Raw genomic sequence first — 27,543 nt, 5'->3', positions numbered from 1 at the left:
TCGCAAATGGGTCTTCCAAATGGACAATGACCCCAAACATACTTCCAAAGTTGTGGCAAAATGGCTTACTGACAACAAAGTCAAGGTATTGGAGTGGCCATCACAAAGCCCTGACCTCAATCCTATAGAACATTTGTGGACAGAACTGAAAAAACGTGTGCGGGCAAGGAGGCCTACAAACCTGATTCAGTTACGCCAGCTCTGTCAGGAGAAATGGGCCACAATTCAACCAACTTATTGTGGGAAGCTTGTGGAAGGCTTCCCGAAACGTTTGACCAAAGTTAATCAAATTAAAGGCAATGCTACCAAATACTAATTGAGTGTTTGTAAACTTCTGACCCACTGGGATAATGATGAAAGCAATAAAAGCTGAAATAAATCTTTCTCTCTACTATTATTCTGACATTTCACATTCTTAAAATAAAGTGGTGATCCTAACTGACCTAAGACAAGGAATTTTTACTTGGATTAAATGTCAGGAATTGTGAAAAACGGAGTTTAAATGTATTTGCTAAGTTGTATGTAAACTTCATACTTCAACTGTACATACAGTGCCTTGCGAAAGTATTAGGCCCCCTTGAACTTTGCGACCTTTTGCCACATTTCAGGCTTCAAACATAAAGATATAAAAAATAAAAAATACAGTTTTATATCTTTATGTTTGAAGCCTGAAATGTGTGGCAAAAGGTCGCAAAGTTCAAGGGGGCCGAATACTTTCGCAAGGCACTGTACACAGTACACATTAAGAGTAGAGGTCGACCGTTATGATTTTTCAACGCCGATACCTATACTGATTATTTGAGGACAAAAAAAAGTTGATACCGATTAATCGGCTCGGCCGATTTTTAAAATATATTTGTAATAATGACAATTACAACAATACTGAATGAACACTAATTTTAACTTAATATAATACATCAATAAAATCTATTTAGCCTCAAATAAATAATGAAACATGTTCAATTTGGTTTAAATAATGCAAAAACAAAGTGTTGGAGAAGAAAGTAAAAGTGCAATATGTGCCATGTAAGAAAGCTAATATGTGCCATGTAAGAAAGCTTTAATTATCTCTTGGAACTACCCATCCCGGAGAATTGTCATCAACTGACAATAATTAGCATAACGCAACGGACACAAAATATTACTAGAAAATATTCATATTCATGAAATCACAAGTGAAATATAGTGAAACACAGCTTAGCCTTTTGTTAATCACCCTGTCATCTCAGATTTTTTAATTATGCTTTACAGCCAAAGCAAGACAAGCATTTGTGTAAGTTTATCGATAGCCTAGCATAGCATTATATACAGCTAACAGTTGGCAACTTGGTCACGAAAATCAGAAAAGCAACCAATTTAAATTGTTTATCTTTGATGAGCTTCGGATGTTTTCACTCACAAGACTCCCAGTTAGACAGCAAATGTTCATTTTATCCCATAAAGATTATTATTATAGCCGAAATACCTAATTTTGTTCTTCACGTTTGATTGAGAAATCCACCGGAAACTGCGGTCACGACAACGCCGAAAAATATTCCAAATTATATCCATAATGTCGACAGAAACATGGTAAACGTTTTTTATAATCAATCCTCAAGGTGTTTTTCAAATATCTATTCGATAATATATCAACTGGGCCAGTTGGCTTCCCAGTAGGAGCGAGAGGCACAATGGGTGCCTTTATCTATTACACACAAATCACTCTGAGAGCCACCACCTGACCACTGACGCAATGTGGTCCTTCACGCTTATTTTTCAAAATAAAAGCCTGAAACTGTGTCTTGTGACACTAGACACATTGGGGAAGCAATAAAAAAAGGAATCTGGTTGATATCCCATTCACCGCTCAATAGGGATGCATAAGAACACAGAGGTTTCTAAATAATAGACCCTTCCTGATTGGATTTGTCACGGGCTTTCGCCTGCAATATCAGTTCTGTTATACTCACAGACAATATTTTTACAGTTTTGGAAACGTTAGTGTTTTCTATCCTAAGCTGTCAATTATATGCATATTCTAACATCTTGTCTTGACAAAATAGCCCGTTTACTTTAGGAACGTTATTTTTCCAAAAATGAAAATAGTGCCCCCTAGTTTCAAGAGGTTCCTTGCTCAGAACATGAGAACATATGAAAGCTGGTGGTTCCTTTTAACGTGAGTCTTCAATATTCCCAGCTAAGAAGTTTTAGGTTGTAGTTATTATAGGAATTATAGGACTATTTCTCTCTACCATTTGTAGTTCATGTACCTTTGACTATTGGATGTTATTATTGGCACTTTAGTATTGCCAGTGTAACAGTATAGCTTCTGTACCTCTCCTCGCTCTTACCTGGGCTGGAACCACGAACACAACGACAACAGCCACCCTCGAAGCAGTGTTACCCATGCAGAGCAAGGGGAACAACTACTCCAAGTCTCAGAGCGAGTGAAGTTTGAAACGCTATTAGTGCACACCCCGCTAACTAGCTAGCCATTTCACATCACATCGCTACACCAGCCTAATCTCAGGAGTTGATAGGCTTGAAGTCATAAACAGCAGAGCTGCTGGCAAAATACTCTAAAGTGCTGTTTGAATGAATGCTTATGAGCCTGCTGGTGCCTACTATCGCTCAGTCAGACTGCTCCATCAAATCATAGACTTAATTATAACATAATAACACACAGAAATTGTCATGGCAGATTTCTTCCTCTTCCTCTGAAGAGCTGAAACAAGGATCGGACAAATACGCAGCGTGGTAGGTGTCCATGGTTTTTAATAAGAAAAACTAAACACAAATACAAAATAAATACAAATACAAAATAATAAAGTGAACTGGCAACGAAACAGTTCTGTGTGGCACAAACACTGACACAGGAAACAATCACCCACAAAATACCCAAAGAATATGGCTGCCTAAATATGGTTCCCAATCAGAGACAATGATAGACAGCTGCCTCTAATTGAGAACCAATCTAGGCAACCATAGACATACAATTTACCTAGACAGGAAACAGCCACATAAACATACAAACCCTTAGACAAGACAAACACATAAAATCCCCATATCACACCATGACCTAATCAAAATAATAAAGAAAACAAAGATAACTAAGGCCAGGGCATGACAGAAATGCGAGCCTAAGGTCATTATTATGGTCGAATCTGGAAACTATCATCTCGAAAACAACGTTTATTCTTTCAGTGAAATACGGAACCGTTCCTCATTTTATCTAACAGGTGGCATCCATCAGTCTAAATATTCCTGTTACATTGCACAACCTTCAATGTTATGTCATAATTACGTAAAACTCTGGCAAATTAGTTCCCAATGAGCCAGGCGTCCCAAACTGTTGCATATACACTGTGCAATGAACGCAAGAGAAGGGACAAAATTTCACCTGGTTAATATTACCTGCGAACCTGGATTTCTTTTAGCTAAATATGCAGGTTAAAAAATATACACTTCTGTGTATTGATTTTAAGAAAGGCATTGGTGTTTATGGTTAGATACACGTTGGAGCAACGACAGTCCTTTTTATGCGAATGCACACTGCATCGATTATATGCAACGTAGGACACGCTAGATATACTAGTAATATCATCAACCATGTGTAGTTATAACTAGTGATTATGATTGATTAGGTTTAATGCTAGCTAGCACCTTACCTTGTTTTCTTACTGCATTTGCGTAACAGGCGGGCTCCTCGTGAGGCAGGTGGTTAGAGCGTTGGACTAGTTAACTGTAAGGTTGCAAGATTGAATCCCTGAACTGACAAGGTAAAAATCTGTCTTTCTGCCCCTGAACAAGGCAGTTAACCCACTGTTCCTAGGCCGTCATTGAAAATAAGAATGTGTTCTTAACTGACTTGCCTAGTTAAATAAAGATTAATTAAAGGTGTAAAAAAATAATAATAATTTGTTTTTTAAAACGGCAAAATCGTCGTCCAAAATACCCATTTCTGATTGTTATGAAAACTTGAAATCGGCCATTTCGATTAATCGGTCAACCTCCAATTAAGAGCACAGTGCTCTCGTCCTCTTGTCCTCTCTTATCAATTAAATGACTGTGGTCTATTAAAAGCAGCAGACATTGTCAGACTATTTCTCAGAAAACTGGGGTCCCTACTTATATACAATTGAATAATCAATTAATATGTAAAAGGGGCATTGAAAGAGAGAATCGTACAGCCGAGGGCTACAGCCAGGGTTATATAGCATGAATTAATAACCATGTAGCTATAGCCAGAGACAGAGGAAAGCACTTCCCTTGATCCCTACACTAGCCTGTTTTATATTACAGGTACTGAGGACACTAACCTTGTTCTGACCTATCTAGCTAGGACAAAAGGACATGAATGTGTCTTAATATCAAAGCAAATCATATTTTACAACAATGGATTTATATTTGAATATGTACAGTTAATTCACTCATCAGGTGAAAAGGGAACCGAACCCTAACCTTATCCATCGCAGGAAAAACGTTGCACTGTGCGGGCGTGATACACTAATTCATGATAATGGTAATGAAGTAATCAGAGTACTTATGATGAAGTAGTTCATGATGAATGTCAGTGTATTATTATTGTTGACAGAGACAGACCAATGGTTGCCATTCTGACGTATTTTTACTCCTACTTTCCAGTGAGTCACTAACGCTACTAACAGTCACAGGAAATGCTAATTGTCCATTTCTTTATGTAACAATGATTATCAAGCCGTATATTTAACTCATGTAGACTTCTCTCACTGTCACGTTAAGGAGAGAGAGAGAGAGAGAGAAGAGAAGAAAGGAGCGAGAAACAAAATAAATAATTGAAACCACTCCCCCGAGACACTCCCTCTGGACACACCCACACCCTTGGCCACACCCATACTCCTGGACCCCCACCCCCCCTCCCACCTGTTGGAGTGACACATCAGTGAGATCATGTTGAGTGATCAAGCCACCTGAAATGAGACCCTCGGGGTGACCGAATGAAGAGAGGAACAGACAGATGAGAGGGTCTTCTCCTTTTAGGGGCTCTGATCAGCTTCCAGGAGAAGGATAGTGGTGGGACGGCAGAGAGAGAGAGAGAGAGCGAGAGAGAGAGACAGAGAGAAATACCACTAAGTGTGCAATCACAGCAGTAAGATTAGTGACCTGTTGCCACAAGAAAAGGGCAACAGGTGAAGAGCAAACAACATTGTAAATACAACCCATATTTATGTTTATTTATTTTTCCTTTTGTACTTTAAGTATTTGCACATCATTACAACACTGTATTTAGCCATAATATGACATTTGAAATGTCTCTATTTCTTTTGAACTTTTGTAAGTCAAATGTTTATTATCGATTTCACTTTCTTTGGCAATGTAAACATGTTTCCCATGCCAATACAGCACTTTGAATTGAATTGAATCGAGAGAGGGACAGGGAGAGAGAGAGAGAGAGAGAGAGAGAGAGAGAGAGAGAGAGAGAGAGAGAGAGAGAGAGAGAGAGAGAGAGAGAGAGAGAGAGAGATGGGGAGAAACGGAGAGAGGCGGAGAGAGACAGTCCCCTAAGCAAGCTGGTCCTGGGGCTCTGTTCATAAACACAAACAGACCCCACAGAGCCCCAGGACAGCAACACAATTAGACCCAACCAGACAATGAAAAAACAAAAATATTATTTCTTGAGACATTGGAAATAATTGTTTTTAAACTGAGCAAACTAGAATGCTATTTGGCCCTAAACAGAGAGTACACAGTGGCAGAATACCTGACCACTCTGACTGACCCAAACTTAAGGAAAGCTTTGACTATAAACAGACTCAATGAGCATAACCTTGATATTGAGAAAGGCCATCCGTAGGCAGACCTGATTCCCAAGAGAAGACAGGCTATGTGCACACTGCCCACAAAATGAGGTGGAAACTGAGCTGCACTTCCTAACCTCCTGCCAGCTGTATGACCATATTAGAGACACATATTTCCCTCAGATTACACAGATCCACAAAGAATTTGAAAACAAACCCAATTTTGATAAACTCCCATATCTGCTGGGTGAAATACCACAGAGTGCCATCACAGCAGGAAGAAAAGGACAACCAGGGAAGAACAAACACCATTGTAAATACAACCTATATTCATGTTAATTTATTTTCCCTTTTTTACTTTAACTATTTCAACATCACTACAACACCGTATACAGACATAATATGACATGTGAAATGTCTTTATTCTTCTTTTGTGAGTGTAATGTTTACTGTTATTTTTTGTATTGATAATTTCACTTCTGTTCATGATCCATTTCACCTGCTTTGACAATGTTAACATATGTTTCCCATACCAATAAAGCCCTTAAATTGAATGTAATGTAATGTTTAGAGAAAATGAGAGAAAACGCCTTACCTTCACTAGAGGATCCAGACAGGTCCATGATGACGTACACCTTCCCCTCAGGCTCCAAGTCAATCTGGAAGAGAACAACACAACAAACTGTCAGCCTTCATACTGGACTGAAACCATTTTATAGTATGCTATGGCAGCATGAAACCATTTTATAGTATGCTATGGCAGCATGAAACCATTTTATAGTATGCTATGGCAGCATGAAACCATTTTATAGTATGCTATGGCAGCATGAAACCATTTTATAGTATGCTATGGCAGCATGAAACCATTTGATAGTATGCTATGGCAGCATGAAACCATTTTATAGTATGCTATGGCAGCATGAAACCATTTTATAGTATGCTATGGCAGCATGAAACCATTTTATAGTATGCTATGGCAGCATGAAACCATTTTATAGTATGCTATGGCAGCATGAAACCATTTGATAGTATGCTATGGCAGCATGAAACCATTTTATAGTATGCTATGGCAGCATGAAACCATTTGATAGTATGCTATGGCAGCATGAAACCATTTTATAGTATGCTATGGCAGCATGAAACCATTTTATAGTATGCTATGGCAGCATGAAACCTTTTTATAGTATGCTATGGCAGCATGAAACCATTTGATAGTATGCTATGGCAGCATGAAACCATTTTATAGTATGCTATGGCAGCATGAAACCATTTTATAGTATGATATGGCAGCATGAAACCATTTTATAGTATGCTATGGCAGCATGAAACCATTTTATAGTATGCTATGGCAGCATGAAATCATTTTATAGTATGCTATGGCAGCATGAAACCATTTTATAGTATGCTATGGCAGCATGAAACCATTTGATAGTATGCTATGGCAGCATGAAACCATTTTATAGTATGCTATGGCAGCATGAAACCATTTTATAGTATGCTATGGCAGCATGAAACCATTTTATTGTATGCTATGGCAGCATGAAACCATTTTATAGTATGCTATGGCAGCATGAAACCATTTGATAGTATGCTATGGCAGCATGAAACCATTTTATAGTATGCTATGGCAGCATGAAACCATTTTATTGTATGCTATGGCAGCATGAAACCATTTTATAGTATGCTATGGCAGCATGAAATCATTTTATAGTATGCTATGGCAGCATGAAACCATTTTATAGTATGCTATGGCAGCATGAAACCATTTGATAGTATGCTATGGCAGCATGAAACCATTTTATAGTATGCTATGGCAGCATGAAACCATTTTATAGTATGCTATGGCAGCATGAAACCATTTTATTGTATGCTATGGCAGCATGAAACCATTTTATAGTATGCTATGGCAGCATGAAACCATTTGATAGTATGCTATGGCAGCATGAAACCATTTTATAGTATGCTATGGCAGCATGAAACCATTTTATTGTATGCTATGGCAGCATGAAACCATTTTATAGTATGCTATGGCAGCATGAAACCATTTTATTGTATGCTATGGCAGCATGAAACCATTTTATTGTATGCTATGGCAGCATGAAACCATTTTATTGTATGCTATGGCAGCATGAAACCATTTTATAGTATGCTATGGCAGCATGAAACCATTTTATAGTATGCTATGGCAGCATGAAACCATATCAGTGACAGTACACACACACACACACACACACACACACACACACACACACACACACACACACACACACACACACACACACACACACACACACACACACACACACACACACACACACACACACACACACACACACACACACCAGAGAAGGCTGGTGGGAGGAGCTATAGGAAGATGGACGGGCTCATTCTAAATGCCGGAATGGCATAAATGGAACAATATTAAACACATCAAACATATGGAAACTACATTGGACTCTGTTCCAGGAATTCCATTCCAGCCATTATGAGGATGTCCTCCCATATCTCATCTCACCAGCCTCCACTGACAAACAGGCGCGCACACACACACACACACACACACACACACACACACACACACACACACACACACACACACACACACACACACACACACACACACACACACACACACACACACTGTACAGTATTGATTTGAGCAGCAGAGGAGAGGGATGCTTTTGCAGTAATGGCTCTCAGAAGCTAATGAAAACTTAATGGCTGCTTTATCAAAACAGGACCAGAGGAGGACATGGGATGGAAGTGCAGTGGCCTGGCTTATAAACGCAGTCCTGTAGACGTGTGTGTGTGTGTGTGTGTGTGTGTGTGTGTGTGTGTGTGTGTGTGTGTGTGTGTGTGTGTGTGTGTGTGTGTGTGTGTGTGTGTGTGTGTGTGTGTGTGTGTGTGCAGTAACACCATGTTATCAGGTTGCTGAATACTGCAGTACAAGACCAGGAGAGTCCTGAGTTACAGCTTTGTGGGTGGGCACATGGAGCATTTACATCCGTTCACCCATGGCACTCTAACCCCCCCCACACACACACACACACAAACACTCGCCCATCGATTACCAAGCCTGAGCTCCCTGGGGGTTCTACTGGGCATAGGCAGACGAGATTGAGCTCATGTACATGTGTTTGTTAGCTCGGCTCATAAGAGAGAGTGGGCAGGGATTGCGGCGGCTGGGGCTCAGAGTTTCTACCGGGAGCAGCCTCCCACAGCCAGTCCATAATCCCCCTCTGCACAGTACACATAGACACACACACATAGACAGTCATACACACACGGAGACACACACACAGGTACACACACACACATGTCTGCAGGACTGTGTTAAGTCAGGCCACTGCACTCACATCCATTTCCTCATCTGGCCCTGTTTTGATAAAGTACATCACCGCAGAGAGGACATGGTCTGTTTTGATAAAGCACTGCAGAGAGGACATGGTGTAAGAGTTTTCCTCCTCCTCCTCGTCTGAGGAGGAGAGGCGAGAAGGATCGGAGGACCACTGCGCAGCTTGGTAAGTGTCCATGGTTTTTTAATAACAGAAACTCAACACATGAACACACTACAAAACAATACATGTGGCAAAACCCGAAAACAGTCCTATCTGGTGCAGAGAACACAGAGCCAGGAAACAATCACCCACCAATCCCAACACAAAACAGGCTACCTAAATATGGTTCCCAATCAGAGACAATGACCAACACCTGCCTCTGATTGAGAACCATATCAGGCCAAACATAGAAATAGACAAACTAGACACACAACATAGAATGCCCACCCAGCTCACGTCCTGACCAACACTAAAACAAGGAAAACACACAAGAACTATGGTCAGAACGTGACAGTACAGCCCCCCCACCCAAGGTGCGGACTCCAACCGCATAAACTAAGCCTATAGGGGAGGGTCTGGGTGGACATCTGTACGCGGCTCTGGCTCTGGACGTGGACCCCCCCCCCCCCCCAAGATGCGGACTCCGACCGCACAACCTAAACCGAGAGCGAGTATAGAGGACATGGGCTGTTTTGATACAGCACTGCAGAGGACATGGGCTGTTTTGATAAATCACTGCAGAGAGGACATGGGCTGTTTTGATAAATCACTGCAGAGAGGACATGGGCTGTTTTAATACAGAACTGCAGAGAGGACATGGGCTGTTTTGATACAGCACTGCAGAGAGGACATGGGCTGTTTTGATACAGCACTGCAGAGAGGACATGGGCTGTTTTGATAAAGCACTGCAGAGAGGACATGGGCTGTTTTGATAAAGCACTGCAGAGAGGACATGGGCTGTTTTGATACAGCACTGCAGAGAGGACATGGGCTGTTTTGATAAAGCACTGCAGAGAGGACATGGGCTGTTTTGATACAGCACTGCAGAGAGGACATGGGCTGTTTTGGTAAAGCACTGCAGAGAGGACATGGGCTGTTTTTATAAAATACTGCAGAGGGGACATGGGCTGTTTTGATAAAGCACTGCAGAGAGGACATGGGCTGTTTTGATAAAGCACTGCAGAGAGGATATGGGCTGTTTTGATACAGCACTGCAGAGAGGACATGGGCTGTTTTAATACAGCACTGCAGAGAGAACATGGGCTGTTTTGGTAAATCACTTTAGAGAGAACATGGACTGTTTTAATACAGCACTGCAGAGAGGACATGGGCTGTTTTGATACAGCACTGCAGAGAGGACATGGGCTGTTTTGGTAAAGCACTTTAGAGAGAACATGGTCTGTTTTGATAAAGCATAGCACTGCAGAGAGGACATGAGTTGTTTTGATAAAGCACTGCAGAGAGGACAGGGGCTGTTTTGATACAGCATAGCACTGCAGAGAGGATTTGGGCTGTTTTGATAAAGCACTGCAGAGAGGACATGGGCTGTTTTGATAAATCACTGCAGAAAGGACATGGGCTGTTTTAATACAGCACTGCAGAGAGGACATGGGCTGTTTTGATAAAACACTGCAGAGAGGACATGGACTGTTTTAATACAGAACTGCAGAGAGGACATGGGCTGTTTTGATACAGCACTGCAGAGAGGACATGGGCTGTTTTGATAAAACACTGCAGAGAGGACATGGGCTGTTTTGATAAAACACTGCAGAGAGGATTATGGGCTGTTTTGATAAAACACTGCAGAAAGGACATGGGCTGTTTTGATACAGCATAGCACTGCAGAGAGGACATGGGCTGTTTTGATAAAGCACAGCACTGCAGAGAGGACATGGGCTGTTTTGATAAAGCACAGCACTGCAGAGAGGACATGGGCTGTTTTGATAAAGCACAGCACTGCAGAGAGGACATGGGCTGTTTTGATAAAGCACTGCAGAGAGGACATGGGCTGTTTTGATAAGGCACAGCACTGCAGAGAGAACATGGGCTGTTTTGATTAAGCACTGCAGGGAAGACATGGGCTGTTTTGATAAATCACTGCAAAATGGACAAGGGCTGTTTTGATAAATCACTGCAGAAAGGACATGGGCTGTTTTGATAAATCACTGAGGAGAGGACATGGGCTGTTTTGATAAATCACTGCAGAAAGGACATGGGCTGTTTTGATAAATCACTGCAGAAAGGACATGGGCTGTATTGATAAATCACTGCAGAAAGGACATGGGCTGTTTTGATAAATCACTGAGGAGAGGACATGGGCTGTTTTGATAAATCAATGCAGAAAGGACATGGGCTGTTTTGATAAATCACTGCAGAAAGGACATGGGCTGTTTTGATAAATCACTGCAGAAAGGACATGGGCTGTATTGATAAATCACTGCAGAAAGGACATGGGCTGTTTTGATAAATCACTGCAGAAAGGACATGGGCTGTATTGATAAATCACTGAAGAAAGGACATGGTGTCATGTTTTGTCATTTATTATCTTGTCTTGTCCCTGTGCTTCCCATTCTATTCGTTTCCCTCTGCTGGTCTTATTAGGTTCTTTCCCTCTTTCTATCCCTCTCTCTCCCCCTCCCTCTCTCACTCTCTCGCTCTCTCTTCTCTCTATCGTTCCGTTCCTGCTCCCAGCTGTTCCTATTCCCCTAATCAATCATTTAGTCTTCCCACACCTGTTCCCGATCCTTTCCCCTGATTAGAGTCCCTATTTCTTCCTTTGTGTTCCGTTCCTGTCCTGTCGGTTCCTTGTCTAGAATTCACCGTGCTGTGTTTGTGTATCGCCCTGTCGTGTCGTGTTTTCCTCAGATGCTGCGTGGTGAGCAGGTGTCTGAGTCTGTCTGGTTCAAGTGCCTTCCCGAGGCAACCTGCTGTTCACCTGCTGTTCAAGATCGAGTCTCCAGTTTGTCCTCGTCATTTCGAGTGAAAGTTGTGTTTTTTGTTTGTATTTACTTTACTGGATTAAAGACTCAGTTTTCGCCAAGTCGCTTTGGGTCCTCTTTCACCTGCATGACAGAAGGAACCGACCAAGGAATGGACCCAGCGACTTCAGACGCTCGTTACACTGCCGTCGAGATCCAAGGAGCCATGCTCGGCAGACACGAGCAGGAATTGTCTGCTGCTCGCCATGCCGTGGAGAACCTGGCCGCTCAGGTTTCCGACCTCTCTGGACAGTTCCAGAGTCTACGTCTCGTGCCACCTGTTACTTCCTGGCCTGCCGAGCCTCCAGAACCTAGGGTTAATAACCCACCTTGCTACTCCGGGCAGCCCACTGAGTGCCGCTCCTTTCTCACGCAGTGTGAGATTGTGTTCTCTCTCCAACCCAACACATACTCTAGAGAGAGAGCTCGGGTTGCTTACGTCATTTCACTCCTTACTGGCCGGGCTCGAGAATGGGGCACAGCTATCTGGGAGGCAAGGGCTGATTGCTCTAACAAGTTCCAGGACTTTAAAGAGGAGATGATTCGGGTTTTTGACCGTTCAGTTTTTGGTAGGGAGGCTTCTAGGGCCCTGGCTTCCTTATGCCAAGGTGAACGGTCCATAACGGATTATTCTATTGAGTTTCGCACTCTTGCTGCCTCTAGTGAGTGGAACGAGCCGGCGCTGCTCGCTCGTTTTCTGGAGGGACTCCACGCAGTGGTTAAGGATGAGATTCTCTCCCGGGAGGTTCCTTCAGATGTGGACTCTTTGATTGCTCTCGCCATCCGCATAGAACGACGGGTAGATCTTCGTCACCGGGCTCGTGGAAGAGAGCTCGCATCAACGGTGTTTCCCTGCTCCGCATCGCAACCATCTCCCTCCTCTGGCTCAGAGTCTGAGCCCATGCAGCTGGGAGGGATTCGCATCTCGACTAAGGAGAGGGAACGGAGGATCACCAACCGCCTGTGCCTCTATTGCGGAGTTGCTGGACATTTTGTTAATTCATGTCCAGTAAAAGCCAGAGCTCATCTGTAAGCGGAGGGCTACAGGTGAGCGCAACTACTCAAGTCTCTCCATCAAGATCCTGTACTACTTTGTCGGTCCATCTACGCTGGACCGGTTCGGGTGCTACATGTAGTGCCTTGATAGACTCTGGGGCTGAGGGTTGTTTCATGGACGAAGCATGGGTTCGGAAACATGACATTCCTTTCAGAGAGTTAGAGAAGCCTACGCCCATGTTCGCCTTAGATGGTAGTCATCTTCCCAGTATCAGATTTGAGACACTACCTTTAACCCTCACAGTATCTGGTAACCACAGTGAGACTATTTCTTTTTTGATTTTTCGTTCACCGTTTACACCTGTTGTTTTGGGTCATCCCTGGCTAGTATGTCATAATCCTTCTATTAATTGGTCTAGTAATTCTATCCTATCCTGGAACGTTTCTTGTCATGTGAAGTGTTTAATGTCTGCCATCCCTCCCGTTTCTTCTGTCCCTACTTCTCAGGAGGAACCTGGCGATTTGACAGGAGTGCCGGAGGAATATCATGATCTGCGCACGGTCTTCAGTCGGTCCCGAGCCAACTCCCTTCCTCCTCACCGGTCGTATGATTGTAGTATTGATCTCCTTCCGGGGACCACTCCTCCTCGGGGTAGACTATACTCTCTGTCGGCTCCCGAACGTAAGGCTCTCGAGGATTATTTGTCTGTGTCTCTTGACGCCGGTACCATAGTGCCTTCTTCCTCTCCGGCCGGGGCGGGGTTCTTTTTGTTAAGAAGAAGGACGGTACTCTGCGCCCCTGCGTGGATTATCGAGGGCTGAATGACATAACGGTTAAGAATCGTTATCCGCTTCCCCTTATGTCATCAGCCTTCGAGATTCTGCAGGGAGCCAGGTGCTTTACTAAGTTGGACCTTCGTAACGCTTACCATCTCGTGCGCATCAGAGAGGGGGACGAGTGGAAAACGGCGTTTATCACTCCGTTAGGGCATTTTGAGTACCGGGTTCTGCCGTTTGGTCTCGCCAATGCGCCAGCTGTTTTTCAGGCATTAGTTAATGATGTTCTGAGAGACATGCTGAACATCTTTGTTTTTGTCTATCTTGACGATATCCTGATTTTTTCTCCGTCACTCGAGATTCATGTTCAGCACGTTCGACGTGTTCTACAGCGCCTTTTAGAGAATTGTCTCTACGTAAAGTCTGAGAAGTGCTCTTTTCATGTCTCCTCCGTTACTTTTCTCGGTTCCGTTATTTCCGCTGAAGGCATTCAGATGGATTCCGCTAAGGTCCAAGCTGTCAGTGATTGGCCCGTTCCAAGGTCACGTGTCGAGTTGCAGCGCTTTTTAGGTTTCGCTAATTTCTATCGGCGTTTCATTCGTAATTTCGGTCAAGTTGCTGCCCCTCTCACAGCTCTTACTTCTGTCAAGACGTGTTTTAAGTGGTCCGGTTCTGCCCAGGGAGCTTTTGATCTTCTAAAAGAACGTTTTACGTCCGCTCCTATCCTCGTTACTCCTGACGTCACTAGACAATTCATTGTCGAGGTTGACGCTTCAGAGGTAGGCGTGGGAGCCATTCTATCCCAGCGCTTCCAGTCTGACGATAAGGTTCATCCTTGCGCTTATTTTTCTCATCGCCTGTCGCCATCTGAGCGCAACTATGATGTGGGTAACCGTGAACTGCTCGCCATCCGCTTAGCCCTAGGCGAATGGCGACAGTGGTTGGAGGGGGCGACCGTTCCTTTTGTCGTTTGGACAGACCATAAGAACCTTGAGTACATCCGTTCTGCCAAACGACTTAATGCCCGTCAAGCTCGTTGGGCGTTGTTTTTCGCTCGTTTCGAGTTTGTGATTTCTTACCGTCCGGGTAGCAAGAACACCAAGCCTGATGCCTTATCCCGTCTGTTTAGTTCTTCTGTGGCTTCTACTGATCCCGAGGGGATTCTTCCTTATGGGCGTGTTGTCGGGTTAACAGTCTGGGGAATTGAAAGACAGGTTAAGCAAGCACTCACGCGCACTGCGTCGCCGCGCGCTTGTCCTAGTAACCTCCTTTTCGTTCCTGTTTCCACTCGTCTGGCTGTTCTTCAGTGGGCTCACTCTGCCAAGTTAGCTGGTCATCCCGGTGTTCGAGGCACTCTTGCGTCTATTCGCCAGCGCTTTTGGTGGCCGACTCAGGAGCGTGACACGCGCCGTTTCGTGGCTGCTTGTTCGGACTGCGCGCAGACTAAGTCGGGTAACTCTCCTCCTGCCGGTCGTCTCAGACCGCTCCCCATTCCTTCTCGACCATGGTCTCACATCGCCCTAGACTTCATTACCGGTCTGCCTTTGTCTGCGGGGAAGACTGTGATTCTTACGGTTGTCGATAGGTTCTCTAAGGCGGCACATTTCATTCCCCTCGCTAAACTTCCTTCCGCTAAGGAGACGGCACAAATCATTATCGAGAATGTATTCAGAATTCATGGCCTCCCGTTAGACGCCGTTTCAGACAGAGGCCCGCAATTCACGTCACAGTTTTGGAGGGAGTTCTGTCGTTTGATTGGTGCGTCCGTCAGTCTCTCTTCCGGGTTTCATCCCCAGTCTAACGGTCAAGCAGAGAGGGCCAATCAGACGATTGGTCGCATACTACGCAGCCTTTCTTTCAGAAACCCTGCGTCTTGGGCAGAACAGCTCCCTGGGCAGAATACGCTCACTGGTCGCTTCCTTCGTCTGCTACCGGGTTATCTCCGTTTCAGAGTAGTCTGGGTTACCAGCCTCCTCTGTTCTCATCCCAGCTTGCCGAGTCCAGCGTTCCCTCCGCTCAAGCGTTTGTCCAACGTTGTGAGCGCACCTGGAGGAGGGTGAGGTCTGCACTTTGCCGTTACAGGGCACAGACTGTGAGAGCCGCCAATAAACGCAGGATTAAGAGTCCAAGGTATTGTTGCGGCCAGAGAGTGTGGCTTTCCACTCGCAACCTTCCTCTTACGACAGCTTCTCGTAAGTTGACTCCGCGGTTCATTGGTCCGTTCCGTGTTTCCCAGGTCGTCAATCCTGTCGCTGTGCGACTGCTTCTTCCGCGACATCTTCGTCGCGTCCATCCTGTCTTCCATGTCTCCTGTGTTAAGCCCTTTCTTCGCACCCCGTTCGTCTTCCCTCCCCCCTCCCGTCCTTGTCGAGCGCACCTATTTACAAGGTACATAAGATCATGGACATGCGTTCTCGGGACGGGGTCACCAATACTTAGTGGATTGGGAGGGTTACGGTCCTGAGGAGAGGAGTTGGGTTCCGTCTCGGGACGTGCTGGACCGTTCACTCATTGATGATTTCCTCCGTTGCCGCCAGGATTCCTCCTCGAGTGCGCCAGGAGGCGCTCGGTGAGTGGGGGTACTGTCATGTTTTGTCATTTATTATCTTGTCTTGTCCCTGTGCTTCCCATTCTATTCGTTTCCCTCTGCTGGTCTTATTAGGTTCTTTCCCTCTTTCTATCCCTCTCTCTCCCCTCCCTCTCTCACTCTCTCGCTCTCTCTTCTCTCTATCGTTCCGTTCCTGCTCCCAGCTGTTCCTATTCCCCTAATCAATCATTTAGTCTTCCCACACCTGTTCCCGATCCTTTCCCCTGATTAGAGTCCCTATTTCTTCCTTTGTGTTCCGTTCCTGTCCTGTCGGTTCCTTGTCTAGAATTCACCGTGCTGTGTTTGTGTATCGCCCTGTCGTGTCGTGTTTTCCTCAGATGCTGCGTGGTGAGCAGGTGTCTGAGTCTGTCTGGTTCAAGTGCCTTCCCGAGGCAACCTGCTGTTCACCTGCTGTTCAAGATCGAGTCTCCAGTTTGTCCTCGTCATTTCGAGTGAAAGTTGTGTTTTTTGTTTGTATTTACTTTACTGGATTAAAGACTCAGTTTTCGCCAAGTCGCTTTTGGGTCCTCTTTCACCTGCATGACACATGGGCTGTATTGATAAATCACTGAGGAGAGGACATGGGCTGTTTTGATAAATCACTGCAGAAAGGACATGGGCTGTTTTGATAAAGCACAGCACTGCAGAGAGGACATGGGCTATTTTGATAACGCACTGCAGAGAGGACATGGGCTGTTTTGATAAATTACAGCACTGCAGAGAGAACATGGGCTGTTTTGATAAGGCACAGCACTGCAGAGAGAACATGGGCTGTATTGATAAATCACTGCAGAAAGGACATGGGCTTGGGCTAGATATGAGGTGGAAGAGGGGGGCGCTACTATGACAATTCCATCATTCCAACATAATGCATTCCAAAAGGGTATATGGCAGAACTAGGCTGCAGAGAGTGGAGGGGTAGTAGAGATAGAGAGGGTAGAGGGGTAGTTGAGACAAAGAGGGTAGAGGGGTAGTAGAGACAGAAAGGGAGGAGGGGTAGTAGAGACAGAGAGGGTAGAGGGGTCGTAGAGACAGAGAGGGTAGAGGGGTAGTAGAGACAGAGAGGGTGGAGGGGTAGTAGAGACAGAGAGGGTAGAGGGGTAGTAGAAACAGAGAGAGGGTAGATGGGTAGCAGAGAGAGGGTACCAGCCATACTGCTCGTTCTGTGTGTGATTTTCTGCAAGACAGGAATGTCAGTGTTCTGCCATGGCCAGCACAGAGCCCAGATCTCAATCCCATTGAGCATGTCTGGGACCTGTTCGATCAGAGGGTGAGGGCTAGGGCCATTCCCCTCAGAAATGTCTGGGTACTTGCAGGTTCCTTGGTGGAAGAGTGGGGTAACATCTCCCAGCAAGAACTGGCAAATCTGGTGCAGTCCATGAGGAGGAGATGCACTGCAGTACTTAATGCAGCTGGTGGCCACACCAGATACTGACTGGTACATTTGATTTTGACCCCCCCTTTGTTCAGGGACACAATATTCCATTTCTGTTAGTCACATGTCTGTGGAACTTTTTCAGTTTATGTCTCAGTTGTTGAATCTTGTTATGTCCATACAAATATTTACACATGTTAAGTTGACACTGAAGGACGTTTCTTTTTTTGCTGAGTTTATATACATTTATTTTTTCACTTTAGTTTATTTAGTAAATATTTTCTTAACTATTTCTTGAACTGCATTTTTGGTTAAGGGCTTGTAAGCAAGCATTTCACAGTAAGGTCTACCCCATAGGAGAACCCTTTGAAGAACCCTTTTTGGTTCCAGGTAGAACCTTTTCGACATAGGGTTCTACATGGAACCCAAAAGAGTTATCCTATGGGGACAGCTGAATAACCCTTGTGAAACCCTTTTTCCTAAGAGTGTACTACAGATGGATAGCCAATAAAAGGATGTCGGGCACTTTGTAGATCAGTGCGTACAATGCAGGATGTGAGAGTGTAGTTTAGTCTTGCTACCTGGTGCCGCCCCTCTCAGTGCTGCTGAGAAGGTCTCTGACTGCTGCTGAGAAGGCCTCTTATACTGTACTTGTGCACGTGACAATACAAACTTTCAACTTCTCATCAGGCCTCTGACTGCTGCTGAGAAGGCCTCTGACTGCTGCTGAGAAGGCCTCTTATACTGTACTTGTGCATGTGACAATACAAACTTTCAACTTCTCATCAGGCCTCTGACTCCTGCTGAGAAGGCCTCTGACTGCTGCTGAGAAGGCCTCGGAGTGCTGCTGAGAAGGTCTCTGAGTGCTGCTGAGAAGTTCTCTGACTGCTACTGAGAAGTTCTTTGATTGCTGCTGAGAAGTTCTCTGACTGCTGCTGAGAAGGCCTCTGAGTGCTGCTGAGAAAGCCTCTGACTGCTGCTGAGAAGGTCTCTGAGTGCTGCTGAGAAGGTCTCTGAGTGCTGCTGAGAAGGTCTCTGACTGCTGCTGAGAAGGCCTCTGAATGCTGCTGAGAAGGCCTCTGACTGCTGCTGAGAAGGCCTCTGACTGCTGCTGAGAAGGCCTCTGAATGCTGCTGAGAAGGCCTCTGACTGCTGCTGAGAAGGCCTCTGACTGCTGCTGAGAAGGTCTCTGACTGCTGCTGAGAAGGCCTCTGACTGCTGCTGAGAAGGCCTCTGAATGCTGCTGAGAAGGCCTCTGAATGCTGCTGAGAAGGTCTCTGAGTGCTGCTGAGAAGTTCTCTCAGTGCTGCTGAGAAGGCCTCTGAGTGCTGATGAGAAGTTGAAAGTTTGTATTGTCACGTTCACAAGTACAGTATAAGGCCTTTCTTGCAAGCACTTTCCCAACAATGTAGTAATCAATATCAGTAGTAAAAATATTATACTCAAGCAATATTTCCAGAGAAGCCGGTGTTTGGAGGATATATTGGCACGGGTGTCGTTAGGCCCGTGTATGAAGGGTTACCAACATATTCAACAAATGATTGACATATTTTGATTAAAACATTATTTTGCTGAATTTATTCATACTATTTCATCCTTCCACAAGATATGGTCCCGACACAAATCTAGGGTTGCTACCCAAGCCGGCTGGTCGTTCGTTCTATCGGTTCGCGACCCAGTTGTTCATTCTTTATGTTCTGTATCTACAGACGTGACCCAGTCAATTGTTCTAAATGTTCCATTGCCACACTGGCTGGCAACTTTCTTATCGCTTGCTTGCTAGCTAGCCAACTACGGCTAACTTACAGTCACGTTAAAACCAGTTGAAGCTATGGGGGCGCTATTTCATTATTGGATAAAAAAACGTTCCCGTTTTAAGCGCAATATTTTGTCACGAAAAGATGCTCGACTATGCATATAATTGGCAGCTTTGGAAAGAAAACACTGACGTTTTCAAAACTGCAAAGATATTATCTGTGAGTGCCACAGACCTCATGCTACAGGCGAAACCAAGATGAAACCTCAAACAGGAAATGAGCAGAATTTTTGAGCCTCTCTTTTTCCATCGTCTCCTTATATGGCTGTGAATGTGCCATGAAGGAGCCTATGCTCTCTGCCGTTCGTCCAAGGTGTCTGCAGCATTGTGACGTATTTGTAGGCATATCATTGGAAGATTGGCCATAAGAGACTACATTTGCCAGGGGTCCGCCCGGTGTCCTCCGTCTAAATTGGTCCGTAATTTTCAGCTGCAGGCATTTTCCCATGGGATACAGAGGGGAAAGCACACTTCCACGAACTATATATTTTTGAAAAGATATGTAGAAAAACACCTTGAGGATTGATTCTAAACAACATTTGCCATGTTTCAGTCGATATTATGGAGTTATTTTAGAAAAAGTTTGGCTTTTTTATAACTGAATTTTCCAGGGTTTTTTGGTAGCCAAACATGACGCAGAAAACGGACCGATTTCTCCTGCACAAATAATCTTTCAGGAAAAACTGAACATTTGCTATCTAACTGAGAGTCTCCTCATTGAAAACATCCAAAGTTCTTCAAAGGTAAATTATTTATTTGAATGTTTTTCTGGTTTTTGTGAAAATGTTGCCTGCTGATGCTAATGCTAAATTCTAATGCTAGCTATCAATAGCTATCAATACTGTTACACAAATGCTAGTTTTGCTATGGTTGAGAAGCATATTTTTGAAAATCTGAGATGACAGTGTTGTTAACAAAAGGCTAAGCTTGAGAGCTAGCATATTGATTTCATTTCATTTGCGATTTTCATGAATAGTTAACGTTGCGTTATGGTAATGAGCTTGAGGCTGTATTCACGATCCCGGATCCGGGATGGCTCGCCGCAAGAAAAATATTGTAGCCAGAATAACAACAGCAGCTGCATTTGCATTAAGCTGTTTTCTAGTAACATTTATTTGGACACATCCATAACAATGAGTTAATGAGGTGTGATTTTCGCCTGGCATAAAAAATGTGCTCTCTCGTCGGGACACTGTTGTTCAGAGGAGCTAACCAACAACACAACTAACACAATCCCTTCAAACTGAAGCTGGAAAAACTGCAAACTAGCTGCACTTAGTTTTGTTGTACCTTTATTAAATTGACATTTCTTTGTATATATCCATAAAATGATGCCAGCTGATTCATGATTTACACTGGTTGAGAAATGCTGCCTGCCTGTCTGTCTTGTCCCGACTCCTGACATGTCATTACTGTGGGACAGCTGGAGATCGAATTTGAATATTGAAATAATGTTGCAAATGTCCAAGATAAACAGAAAGGCTTATACAAATCTCCGCTGTTGAAAACTAAATGTTAGTCTGAAGGAAAATATCATTTCTAAAGGCTTTTTATAGTGGAGATCAAGTTTATAAATTGCCTGGCTGGGCTGATGAGACAGTGGATTGCGCAGTCAGATGGAACAGAGTAAATAGGCATTTTAACTTCATAGATTTAGCCAGTGGTATCTTGTGGAATAGACACCGGCTGAAATGTGGTTTTAACCAATCAGCATTCAGTATTAGAACCACCCAATGTATAATATACAATATAGCAGGGTTTGCCAAACTCGGTCTTGGGGCCCTCTGGGTGAACATTTAGTTTTTTGTCCTAGCACTACACATCTGATTCAAATACCCAACTCAACATCAAGCTTTGGCTATTTGAATCAGTTGTGTAGTGCTAGTGCAAAAACCAAAACGTGCACCCAGGCATGGCCCCAGGACAGAGTTTGGGAAACCCAGAAATAACATTGTCACGTCCTGACCTTAGAGAGCCCTTTTCATGTCTCTTTTTGGTTTGGTCAGCGTGTGATTTGGGTGGGCATTCTATGTCCTTTATTTCTATGATTTGTGTTTCTATGTGTTGGCCGGGTATGGTTATCAATCAGGGACAGCTGTCTATCGTTGTCTCTGATTGGGAATCATACTTAGCTTTTTTCCCTCCTTTCAGTGTGGGTTGTTAACTTTGTTTGTGGCACTTGGCCCTGTTAAGCTTCATGGTTGTTTTGTTATTTCTTGTTTTGTTTGCGACATTTTATTGAAAATAAAGAAAATGTACTCTCACCACACTGCACCTTGGTCTACTTCCAACGACACCCGTGATATAACTACCCACCACCAAAGGACCAAGCAGTGTGGTAAAGAGGACTCCTGGACATGGGAGGAGATCCTGGACGGAAAGGGACCCTGGACACAGGCCGGGGAGTATCGCCGTCCGAGGGAGGAGATGGAGGCAGCTAAGGCGGAGCGGCGGCGATATGAGGAGGCAAGTCAGCGAATCAGGCACGAGAGGCAGCCCACAGGGAGATTGGGGAGTCGGAGTTTAGACCTGAGCCAACTCCCCGTGCTTACCGTGGGGAGCATGTGACTGCTCAGGCACTGAGTTATGGGGTGATGCGCACGGTGTCTCGAGTGAGCATTCACAGGCCGGTGTGCTCTGTGCCAGCATCCCGCATTTTCCGGGTGGAAGTGGGCATCCAGCCAGAACGGGTTGTGCCAGCTCTGCACTCGAGACCACCAGTACACCTTCGCGGCCCAGTGTATCCGACACCCACTCTACGCACCAGGCCTACTGTGTGTCTCTCCAGCCCGGTGAGTCCTGTGCCTGCTTCAAGGACCAGGCCTCCTGTGTGTCTCCCCTGTGCCTGCGCCCAGGAAGAAGCCTCCAGTGATGATCCATGGCACAAAGCCTCCAGTGATGATCCATATCAAGAAGCCTCCAGTGATGATCCATGGCACAAAGCCTCCAGTAAGGAGTCATGGCACGAAGCCTCCAACGACGACCTCCAGTCCGGAGCCTCCAGCGATGTCTTTCAGTCCGGAGCCTCCAGCGACGTGCTCCAGTCTGGAGCCTCCAGCGACAGCCTCCAGTCCGGAGCCTCCAGCGACGTCCTTCAGTCCGGAGCCTCCAGCGACAGTCTCCAGTCTGGAGCCTCCAGAGACGGTCTCCAGTCCGGGGCCCGCAACGAGGGTGCCCAGTCCGGGGCCAGCAAGGGGGCCCAGTCCGAGGCCCGCAGCGAGGGTGCCCAGTCCGGGGCCAGCAACGAGGGTCCACAGTCCGGGGCCCGCAGAGATGGTCCCCAGTCCGGGGCCAGCAACAAGGGTTCCCAGTCCGGGGCCTGCAGAGAGGGTCCCCAGTCCGGGGTTGGCAGCGAGGGTCTTCACACCAGAGGTGCCACCGAAGCGGGGTGAGCCAGAGGTGGAGCGGGGTCTACGTCCCGCACCAGAGCCGCCACCGCGGATCGATGCCCACCCAAACCCTCCCCTAAAGGATCAGGTTTTGCGGCCGGAGCCCGCACCTTTGGTGGGGTACTGTCACGCCCTGGCCTTAGAGAGCCTTTTTTATTTCTCTATTTGGTTAGGTCAGGGTGTGATGTGGGGTGGGCATTCTATGTCCTTTATTTCTATGATTTGTGTTTCTATGTGTTGGCCGGGTATGGTTCTCAATCAAGGACAGCTGTCTATCGTTGTCTCTGATTGGGAATAATTTTCCTTCCTTTCAGTATGGGTAGTTAACTTTGTTTGTGGCACTTGGCCCTGTTAAGCTTCAGTGTTGTTTTGTTATTTCTTGTTTTGTTTGCGACATTTTACTTAAAATAAAGAAAATGCACGCTCACCAAGCTGCACCTTGGTCTACTTCCAATGAAACCTGTGACAAACATACAGTACTTTTAGAGTTTCCCAAATAGAAGAAGAACAGTAAGTCAGCCATTTGGAAGCAGGGAGAACCGTCTGTTGTTGTCCGGACGGAGTAGACAGAGAGCCACGGTGGTGTGGAAGCAGGGAGAACCGTCTATGGTGAGGTTGTTGTCTGGACGGAGTAGACAGAGAGCCACGGTGGAGTGGAAGCAGGGAGAACCGTCTATGTTGATGGTGTTGTCCAGACGGAGTAGACAGAGAGCCATGGTGGAGTGGAAGCAGGGAGAACCGTCTATGGTGATGGTGTTGTCTGGACGGAGTAGACAGAGAGCCATGGTGGAGTGGAAGCAGGGAGAACCGTCTATGGTGATGGTGTTGTCTGGACGGAGTAGACAGAGAGCCATGGTGGAGTGGAAGCAGGGAGAACCGTCTATGGTGATGGTGTTGTCTGGACGGAGTAGACAGAGAGCCATGGTGGAGTGGAAGCAGGGAGAACCGTCTATGGTGATGGTGTTGTCCGGACGGAGTAGAGAGATGGTGGAGTGGCTACATGTTTGTTATCCTGCCATGCGACCCACAATGTCCCCCACCCCCAACTCACAGGTGCAGGGCCATTAAATATAGACACTAGCTAAGGAAGGAAAGGCTGGAAGTGTATGTGTCTGCACTTCAGAGAGAAAGACAAATACATAAAGATGTGTGTTGTGTACATATTATATTATGATCATGTCTGTGTGGGCTGGAACTGTATACAACCACATTTTTTTATTTTGACCTTTATTTAACCAGGCAAGTCAGTTAAGAACATATTCTTATTTTCAATGACGGCCTGGGAACAGTGGGTTAACTGCCTGTTCAGGGGTAGAACGACAGATTTGTACCTTGTCAGCTCAGGGGTTTGAACACACAACCTTCCGGTTACTAGTCCAAAGCTCTAACCACTAGGCTACGCTGCCGCCCCGTGTCTGTGTGGGCTGGAACTGTATACATTCACATCTGTGTGGGTGTCTGTGGGCTGGAACTGTTTACAACCACATATGTGTGGGTGTTTGTGGGCTGGAATTGTATACATCCACATCTGTGTGGGTGACTGTTGGCTGGAACTGTATACAACCACAACAACAATGCTTAAGCAACTAGAGAGTGAGTTAGACAAGAGCAGTACATGATCTATTTTCACACTGAATATCTTGTGATTTAGTTGCAGTATATTACATCTGCAGATACACAGAATACATACAGTGCCTTGCGAAAGTATTTGGCCCCCTTGAACTTTGCGACCTTTTGCCACATTTCAGGCTTCAAACATGAACAACAAGTGGGACACAATCATGAAGTGGAACGACATTTATTGGATATTTCAAACTTTTTTAACAAATCAAAAACTGAAACATTGGGCGTGCAAAATTATTCAGCCCCTTTACTTTCAGTGCAGCAAACTCTCTCCAGAAGTTCAGTGAGGATCTCTGAATGATCCAATGTTGACCTAAATGACTAATGATGATAAATACAATCCACCTGTGTGTAATCAAGTCTCCGTATAAATGCACATGCACTGTGATAGTCTCAGAGGTCCGTTAAAAGCGCAGAGAGCATCATGAAGAACAAGGAACACACCAGGCAGGTCAAGTCAAAGGCACTGCCATGTCAAAGTCCAGACCTGAATCCAATCGAGAATCTATGGAAAGAACTGAAAACTGCTGTTCACAAATGCTCTCCATCCAACCTCACTGAGCTTGAGCTGTTTTGCAAGGAGGAATGGCAAAAATTTCAGTCTCTCGATGTGCAAAACTGATAGAGACATACCCCAAGCGACTTACAGCTGTAATCGCAGCAAAAGGTGGTGCTACAAAGTATTAACTTAAGGGGGCTGAATAATTTTGCACGCCCATTTTTTCAGTTTTTGATTTGTTAAAAAAGTTTGAAATATCCAATAAATGTCGTTCCACTTCATGATTGTGTCCCACTTGTTGTTGATTCTTCACAAAAAAATACAGTTTTATATCTTTATGTTTGAAGCCTGAAATGTGGCAAAAGTTTGCAAAGTTCAAGGGGGCCGAATACTTTCACAAGGCACTGTATATAAAAACTACACTATATGGGGAAGAGGGATGGATATAGCATAATCTGTTCCCTATACAGATAGACTGTAGCTAGGTACATTAGAGGGAGTCGGTACATACTGCTTCTCATCCTCAAGCTGTGACCAATCCACTCAGAATGCTTTAAATATCTTCAATTACTCATCCTGTATTAACCCCTTTAGGTGTGCAACACACTGCCAGAGTCACATGCTCCTCATCATTCCATTTTCTTACTCAACTTTATAAATATTTTTTTTTTAAACACGTTTTCTGTATATTCTTACACTCTTAGAAAAATGGGATCCAAAAGGGATTCAGGTAGAACAATTTCTGGTTCCAGATAAAACTCTTTTGGGTTCCATGTAGAACCCTCAGTGGAAAGGGTTCTATCTGGAACCAAAAAGGGTTCTTTTGAAGGGTTCCCCTATGGGGACAGGCAAATAACCATGTTAGGTTCTAGATAGTACCTTTTTTTTCTGAGTGTACTTGCAAGTGTAATCAGAATACTTCAAAAACATGTCTTGGAATTGAAGTAGTAGGGGATATCCTGTAGGGATAAATAATCCAACCATGGAAACATTTAAACAGACAGATATGCTGAGAGAGATGAGACACTCCTGTATTCAGTATGCAACGATATGCACCGACTGTTACGCCTTGGTCATTGTATTTTGTGTTTTGTTATATGTTTGGGTTGGCCAGGGTGTGACATGGGTTTATATGTTGTTTTCGTATTGGGGTTTGTAGTATTTGGGATCGCGGCTGATTAGGGGTGTGGTATAGGCTTGGCTGCCTGAGGCGATTCTCAATTAGAGTCAGGTGCTTGTTGTTGTCTCTGATTGGGAACCGTATTTAGGCAGCCTGACTTTCGCTTTGTATTTTGTGGGTGTTTGTTCCTGTCTTTGTGTAGTAGTCACCAGATAGGCTGTAATTAGTTTCACGTTCCGTTCTGTTGTTTTTGTATGTATTTCAGTTATTTCTTGTACCGTCTTATCTTTCATTAAAGTCCTGAGTAACCTACACGCTGCGCTTCGGTCCGACTCTCTTCTTTCAACAGACGAACGCTGTTACACCGACACTGATATGTCAGTGACTGCTTTGAGTGCTACACTCTAAACACAAGGCACACTCATCCTCAAACAGTGTCCCTTACCACACACAGTGCCCTGCGCTCTGGCCTAAGTGGACACAAACACTGCCACACACACACACACACACACACACACACACACACACACACACACACACACACACACACACACACACACACACACACACACACACACACACACACACACACACACACACACACACACACACACACACACACACACACACATTAAGTCACTAAGTACACACATTTCCATGTAAAAGGACCCATGAGCACCAACATGTGATGTTCACAGCAGCATGTCAAGCTAAGACTATATATTTTAGAAGTTAAGGCATACATACATTTTTCAACAATTTTCAATCCTAAAAATGATGAATAAGCAAAGGCTATGATGTCTGGACAAACAGATGGACAACATCTACCAGAAAAAGTCTAAAGATATTAGAAATACATTAAAACACAATAATGATGAAGTAAAAACCCCTGCCAACTAATATCCACACCTCTATTTAGTTTTGGAGAAACTTTTCTGCCTTCTATAAATAAGTTTGAAACATTTCCTTGTGCCTTGTAATACATCTACCAAAAACCCACATACTGTATCGTTAAGATATTTTCTAATTTCTCTCCCTCATGAGGAGGGAGGATAACAAAGTTCACACAAGTAACAAGTGAAGGTAGACCTATCAATTAGTTAAAGTGTTTTCACTTATATCAATTGTGTTAATGAGTTATTAAGTGATTACAACATGTAATTCTGTTAGCAAATCAGTAACCGACTTACTGCCACTGAATTAGCTACAAGGGGAAATCATAGTAGTCAGAAACTACGTTGGCTCACCAAGACTAAGGAGATGATTGTGGACTACAGGAAAAGGAGCAC

The 27,543-nt window shown here is 44.7% G+C and overlaps 1 protein-coding gene across 2 annotated transcripts in view; it reads right to left on the bottom strand.

Annotated features, from left to right (window-relative positions):
• The window catches only part of LOC124038633 (protein kinase C epsilon type-like), a 290,126-nt gene that overhangs the window by 201,894 nt on the left and 60,689 nt on the right, over positions 1-27,543 (bottom strand). For both annotated transcript variants that reach the window (XM_046354712.1, XM_046354713.1), the window contains one exon: positions 6,352-6,415. In XM_046354712.1, coding sequence (XP_046210668.1) covers positions 6,352-6,415 — 64 coding nt within the window. The remainder of the gene's footprint in view (positions 1-6,351; positions 6,416-27,543) is intronic.

The sequence above is a fragment of the Oncorhynchus gorbuscha genome, linkage group LG06 (genome assembly GCF_021184085.1).
Source record: "Oncorhynchus gorbuscha isolate QuinsamMale2020 ecotype Even-year linkage group LG06, OgorEven_v1.0, whole genome shotgun sequence".
Classification (NCBI taxonomy): Eukaryota; Metazoa; Chordata; class Actinopteri; order Salmoniformes; family Salmonidae; genus Oncorhynchus; species Oncorhynchus gorbuscha.
Note: the sequence above shows the minus strand (reverse complement) of the source record. Positions and strands in the feature narration are given on the sequence as shown.